This window comes from Sinocyclocheilus rhinocerous, unplaced genomic scaffold, assembly GCF_001515625.1.
Source record: "Sinocyclocheilus rhinocerous isolate Xijiao unplaced genomic scaffold, SAMN03320098_v1.1 scaffold532, whole genome shotgun sequence".
Lineage (NCBI taxonomy): Eukaryota > Metazoa > Chordata > Actinopteri > Cypriniformes > Cyprinidae > Sinocyclocheilus > Sinocyclocheilus rhinocerous.
In genome coordinates, this window is record NW_015642820.1 from 438,391 (window position 1) to 445,870 (window position 7,480).

General features: G+C 36.4%; 1 protein-coding gene across 3 annotated transcripts in view; it reads right to left on the minus strand.

Moving 5' to 3' along the window:
• Window positions 1-6,678, minus strand: part of LOC107756635 (claudin-19-like) — a 12,537-nt gene extending 5,859 nt beyond the window's left edge. For all 3 annotated transcript variants that reach the window (XM_016573818.1, XM_016573819.1, XM_016573820.1), the window contains exons 1-3: window positions 5,999-6,678; window positions 674-838; window positions 96-180 (exon numbers count right to left, since the gene is read on the minus strand). In XM_016573818.1, coding sequence (XP_016429304.1) covers window positions 96-180; window positions 674-838; window positions 5,999-6,221 — 473 coding nt within the window. In that variant the 5' untranslated portion in view covers window positions 6,222-6,678. The remainder of the gene's footprint in view (window positions 1-95; window positions 181-673; window positions 839-5,998) is intronic.
• Window positions 6,679-7,480: the final 802 nt, after the last annotated feature.

The window sequence follows — 7,480 nt, forward strand, 5'->3', positions numbered from 1 at the left end:
TTGACTTTCAATATATAATTAATGAGAATGACATGTTTAACTGAAGAAAAAAAAACAGCTTCCATCATAATTTGAAAATCTATTAATGGTCCTACCTGGCGTTAATTGGTGTATTCGGATCGAAGAAATGGTTGGAGACCTGTGTGGCATACCATGACACGGCCACCAGCGTACACACACCTAGACATGGTAGAAATCGCAGTCTTAGCACTGTCATTGACTATATCTCTGTTTGTTTACTTTCAGGCTTTACAGAATGTGCTAATGTGACCAGACTAGCCACTTCCTGTTTACTTCTGCATGTCAGAAGTGATACAGCGACTGAGGACCAAAACAGACCTCAAGAATGTGGAGGCTAATGGAGGAATGTCAGTTTATTAACCAAAACTAATTTACGCTGAATGACTTACTGAATTCTGAGGTATGTGTGACATTGACCTAGATAATGCAATTTACTCATTCTTAGCACAGTTACACTCATGTAGAGTGTAGTAATGACTTTGTTTACGTTGTCGCTCAAAGTCTGCAGTTTCTTAGTAAGCTTACTGGTATGATCATCTCAAACCAATCCAGTGTATATGAGCATTACAAAGACAAATGGTCATGTTTTTACACACTCTCACCGAACCTACATAATAAATGCAGTGTGTTTAGCGTGGGTTTGGAGACTCACCTGAGATCAGGAACAGACTCCCACCAGAGATGGCGATCTTGCTCTTGGTGGATGGGTTGTTGTCACCCACCTTTGTGCATTTCATCCCAACCACACTCACAATGATAGCGATGAATCCCATCAGCACTGAGATCACCATCAGGGCTCGACACGTCTGAATGTGGACTGGGAAAAAAAAAAACAGAATTGAGGGATATTCATTAAATTCTGAGTAATTCTGACAAACAAATTCCCACAATGCAAATCATAGACTTAATCCATTTTGTCTTTTTTTTTACCAGTAATATATATATATATATATATATAGAGAGAGAGAGAGAGAGAGAGAGATAAGATTATATATTAGATGTAAGATATTAGATTAGATATTAATATATTAATATAATTAAATATATAAACTATTATAGATACATCTGTAAAACTTACTTTACAGAAGAATTTGTGTTTTGCATTTTATTTATTTTTGTGTTCATTATCCCTTATTTTCACCTTTTTTTTAATGCTAAACATAATTACAGTAGTTTTTTCTGCATGTAGTCTACATTTGACACACTAATTGTTAGGTTCTGTAGACAGAATCCTCACACTGCAAATTATATTATGAAACTGTGTTTTGTTTTGTAGTAAAAATATATGTTTATAATATATTATTAATATATTCATATTTTATAATAAATAAATGTCTTTAAATCAGTTTATAGAATAATCTGGTTTACATTTTATTTTGTCCTTTGGCCTGATTTTCTCAAGACTTGTTTTTAAGCATAAACATTATTTAAGTATTTAATTTCTTATTTTCCGCCTTTTTTTGCATTTGTCTAAATGTGACACTTGACAATTATTAGGCTATATAAAACTTGTTTTATCAAACTAGATACATCTGTAAAACTTACTTTACAGAAGAATTTGTGTTTTGCATTTTATTTATTTTTGTGTTCATTATCCCTTATTTTCACCTGTTTTATGCATAAACATAATTACAGTAGTTTTTTCTGCATGTAGTCTACATTTGACACACTAATTGTTAGGTTCTGTAGACAGAATCCTCACACTGCAAATTATATTATGAAACTGTGTTTTGTTTTGTAGTAAAAATATATGTTTATAATATATTATTAATATATTCATATTTTATAATAAATAAATGTCTTTAAATCAGTTTATAGAATAATCTGGTTTACATTTTATTTTGTCCTTTGGCCTGATTTTCTCAAGACTTGTTTTTAAGCATAAACATTATTTAAGTATTTAATTTCTTATTTTCCGCCTTTTTTTGCATTTGTCTAAATGTGACACTTGACAATTATTAGGCTATATAAAACTTGTTTTATCAAACCTGTCTGTCAATAACATGTCCTGGTCTTGTTTCACCCCAAAGTCAAAAAAGAAAAGAAGAGAAAATATATTTCCAAACTCTTAATGCTTTTAAAATCATTTTTACCAACGCAAAATGTAAATTTGATATTTTTTCTTCTGATTTTAGAGGAACATTTTATTTGGACATGTTGTGGACCCATTAAACTCCCCCAAAACCTACAGAAAAAACATTTAGCATCATTTTCCTGTCTATTTAGAGCATTGTTTGGTAGTGATTTTTAGCTGCTGTACTACATTAAAATTCCATGAATAACCCACACGGTGTTCGGTTCATGCATAATGCTGTAGGAGTGACATTTTTACATGTTTCGCACAGAAGGGATTACTGTGGCTTCCCTACAAAGGGGGATTGTTTTCAATGCCTGTGTCTCCTTTTGTATGTCAGCTACATGCTAACATACCAGTTCAGCATAGATAATGACTTCAACTTCAACTCAGAATCACACAATAGCGGCAGACCACCAACCCCTTTGAACTGTCCATGCATTGTTATGCACATCTCCTCAAAAGAAGGGTTCAGATGCCACATGTAATGGGAATCACTTTTGTAGCCTGCCCATTTTCAGCAGAAGCTTTCAAAGTGTTGCATCAAACATGAATCGAAGCCATAAAATAAGTATAACAGCATCTCAAAGAAGTCAAGAACTGAGGAGAGTTTATCACACGACTTTTGATGTTTGAATTATGCATGAAAAGGCTGCCTTTGAAGAGGAATTTTAGTGCTTTATAAGAGAGGTCTTATTTTATGGTCTTTCATCCTTGTTTTGCTTCATTTCTTGATTTGTAAGGAGAGCGTTTCGTGGAGTAACACCGTGATCTCAAGGTCATGTTTGAATGAGGGCAGTTAGACTCCGGGTGAAGGGTGGAGGGTCCTCCCACAATCCCTTGTCCGGTGCCAACGTTGGCAGCGCCTGGCACGGACGAAAGGAAGGCAAGCGCACGTACAATGGCAGAGAACATGCTTCAAGAGAAGCTGCATGTGAGGCTCGGCCATTGTCTATTGTTTGCGCTTCTGGGCTGCTACACACGTCATTGAAAACATCTCTCAATGCCTTCCTCACACAAATCACTTATTTATGATGTCATAATTATTTTTGACGCCCTCGACGAGGATTTCTAAAACATTGTTCTTACCCATGCATATATAATATTTAGAACATAGAACCAAAAGCTTGAAAGTCTAGTTCAGTTTATTATCAGATAGCCATAATTTGCATAAATTTAGTTTCCATTTCTTATCATATTTTTTTCTGGTTGTCTACTTGCATTATAGTTAATACTTGCTAAAAGGCTGTGCTTACTTTTCAAAATCAACCTTAACTAATAGGTTTAAATGAACCAACAGTGAAAGTTAAGAGTCTGTTAATGTGTTTCCTTAAAACCATTGACAGCAATAGAATATATTTCACTTTTTTGTTTCAAATTTGTATGTGATTTTTAAATTTTGTTTTCTTTTAATGTATTTATTTTTATTTTACAATTTTATATGTATACATACAATAATGAATGTTTAAATATAGGCTATATATAATGTTAAAAACATGTTATATATATATACAGTATATATAGTATATAAATACTTATAGTATATAAGTATATAAAATGTGTGATAGATAGATAGATAGATAGATAGATATAATTTATTTCAAAATTTAAATCCCAGCTCAGTTGTTGCTTGTCTTTTTGATCATGTTTCACACTTTAATTTTTAGATTGACACAACAAAACACTATCATTTTTGTTTGCATTGCATGCAGTATTTCTCTGGGCACGTTTACAGTGCAAAGTTTTATAACTTTGAATTACCGTAGCTCAAGTGTGCTTCATAGAGATGTTTTTTTATCCTAAATACTGTGTTTAGTTGTCAGCACATAATAACAGTTATTCAGGAAAAGACACTAGAACTTCTGCAGAAAAGGGGCAAACAATGCAAGTTTGTGGGAGGCTGTCTGTACATACAGAAGCCAGAACATTGCAGTCACTATCCAACCAGATGACCTAAGGCTGTGAGGAGGGGGGACAGTGGAATCAGATGGTCCCGTCACCCTTTGTGGGCCGAGGGTTATAGATTCCACCACCAGAAGTACAGTACTGAGTGCAGTCTTTGTGCATGAGTGGCGGATGTGTGTGATAGAGATGCTATGAAAGCCAAATGATATTCCGCAAAACCTAACAGTAATTAGACAAAAAGTAGTAGCCGGGGTCATGAAAGTTCTTTGGATGAATGTTCCCTGCATAAATCTGTCAGATCTTATGTGGAAAGTTGTTTCTTGATTAATTGGCATTAATGCCTGTATATTAGACAACATTGCTGTGGTGTTTGCTTTGGCAATTCAACAAAGCCTACAGCAATGATGACTACGATTAATGGCGCTCTTCAAAGTAATAAGATGTTTTTAAATGGTTCTTTGTAGCATTTTAGGTTCAGCAGAGAATATTCTCCTTATAAAGGACCATTCTGGGCTTCATGGGATTATTGAGGTTACTAAATGGTTCTTTGGAGATTAAAACAGCTTTTGATGTTGCGCTATACTTTGGTTCTTCTGATCGACAAATTTGTTTCCGGGTTCTTTAAAGCAGTAGATGCTCTTTGTGGAACAAAGTTCTCCAATTACATCATGTAAGAACCTTTTTGGTTCAGTTTGGAATCTTTACTTTATCAGTCAGTCAGACAAAATCTGTAACAACAAATGTAGTCATCTTAGTTGTCGTCAAATGTTTGTTTGCATATAATCTCCTCTAAACAACGATAAAGGCGACCTGTGTGTTGTGTGGGGATGTGCATTCTGAACATATCTATGGCGTTTGCCTAAACACTGGCCTTTTCTTCTCAACACAACTGCCATTCATCACTTCAAGACAATACGCTGTTATTAAAGCAATGATGCAGAATATAAGATGGCAAACTGTTTTCCCTGAACCATGCCACATTTATATTTCATTTTCATTCTGAAAGTGTCTCATAACTCTTCAGAACCATTACATTGTGTCACTGCCTGCAATGTTGTAATATTTAACCACAAATCACAAACAGATGTGGTTATGATGCTATTTGTCATGAAAAAAAAAAAGTAATAATTTTAAACGTGCAATCATCAGCCACCATTCATAAATGATTTTTAGACACGTCTTCTTCCCAGGACGTTCCCAGAAATAGATGAGAAGTGACTGATTCTGATTAGACGTAACAAGTCCCCACAAAATTGACAATGACAGTGGCGCTAAATGTTGATTAATCGCTATGCAATTGCATTCCACTGCATTTCAACAGTCTGGTAGAGTCAGTGCCTCAGTGAGGTTAGTCACATAAGACTTTCATTATAATATGTCAAAATGCACATATTTTAATTTGATCGATTAAACGAGTTGATTAAATCCATGTGCACACAGCAGCTCTGTTGATTGCGCTTTTTTGCCACCAACCTACTCTATCCAAAGAACCTGGATTTAATTATTATTTCATATAAAGTTTTTTTTAGATTTGTGTTATACATAAAACTTGAACAAATTTATCATATTCTTAAAAATAAAGGTTCTTTATTGGCATCTATGGTTTCATGAAGAACCTTTAAAATCCATGGAACCTCGCCATTGCATAATAGTGGGAAAAGATTCTTTAGATTATTAAAATGTTCTTCACACTAGGAAAAAGTGATTCTTTTAAGAACGGTTCTTTTGGGAACCCAAATGATTCTTCTGTGGCATTGCTGTGAAACTCCCCTTTTGGAACCTTTATTTTCATCAAAATTTAACATACCTATGTCATTCTAAACCTATATGCCTGACTTTCTTCTTCTGTGTAACACTTTTGAAGAATATTTTTGTTTGTACATGGAGAGACATCCTTCTAAAGACAATTGTATGTACTCATACAGGTTTGCAATGACATGAGTTTGAGTAAATGATGGTAGAACTGTGAACCATCCATTTTCTTTGTTTAGTACTTACCATCCAGCGAGAGCAAGGAGTCAAAGATCTTGCACTGCACCTGGCCTGTGCTCTGAGATGCACAGGACATCCACAGGCCTTCGTACAAGCCCACGGCCATAATGATGGCGTCCCCTGCATACGAGGACTGCTTCCATTGGGGCAGCACCGTAGTGGAGATGATGCCAATCCATCCACCCAGAGCGAGAAAATAGCCCAGAAGCTGAAACCCAGAGTTGGCCATAATTGTCCTTTTTAAACTTCTGTTTCAGTGTAGAATTAAACTGAGTTCAGTGAAGTTCTCCAGTCAGGAAGCCACCTGCAATTCCCTCAAGAACGTGCAAAGAAATCCACCTCTCTCAGAATGAGTCGAACGAGTCGATATGAGCAGTCAAAGTCTGTCTGATTCTCGCCAACTCTTCGGTCACTCGCTGTATCCCTTTGTAGCTCTCGTTCGCTTCAGTATCTCTCATTTGGAGGCTTCCTGTGACATCCCTTGATTCTGTCTAAAACTGAGTCCTTCAAGTCTCCTCTCTGAAGGTACCCCACTTCTGGAGGTTGTGGAAAGAGCGTTTGGGGTGCCCAGGATACCGTCAGGATGTGGTTGAGTGCTGCTTTACTGTCTGCATAGCTGTTCTTGTCACACACCAGTGTGTCTGGATGGTGCTCAGGAGGCAGAGCAGTGGGAATAAGGGGGAAAAAAGGACGGAGAAAAAAAAAAGCCTTGACGGAGTGAATGCATTGGGGGGGGTGGAGTGCCAGGCTGATGATGACTCTCTGATTGGTGGTTTAGTGAAGAGAAACGCCTACTGAAAATAGTGCAGGAGGGACTAATTAAGCCCAGATGTCACTTGTGGAGTCAATCCGCAAGAGTGGGATCTGCGATACGCCACAAAGCCCTAATTGCATAAAATTCTCAAAGTGAGCAAGTGTCTTCAAATCTTTACAATCACGTGTGGATTAAAGTTATTGCTCCTGTGTCAGAAATGTGGCATCTGAAGTTGTTTTCCCCATTTGAATGTGTTCCCGCACTGACCCTTGTGAAACACTACTGAGGCGGATAAATCAGCGTTTAAACTGTGCTCATTTGAAAGGAAGTGTCACCCACACACAAAAACTCTTGCTTCTGGTGGAGATTTAGGGGTTTGCCTGTGACAGCTCAGAGGATCTCCATGGGAACCCGCTTGGTTTAATCACCAAGCGAGGGAAACACACAGCGGGTCTTGCTGCATGGAATGGAGGCGCCTTTTGGGTCTGATCACGGAGCAATTGAACAGATTGTCAAGAACTTTCAGTGACAAAAGTAGAAACTGATTTCATTTACTTTTGTGAAGAGAATGTGAGACACTTGCCAATGCAACAATGCCACCATGATGCCAGGCATTGAAATGCTGTTGCTAAGGTGTTCCGCACTAAAAAACCTAAACAATTGCATATTATTTTCATATACTATTACTTAAAAAAAAAAAAATATATATATATATATATATATGTATGTATATA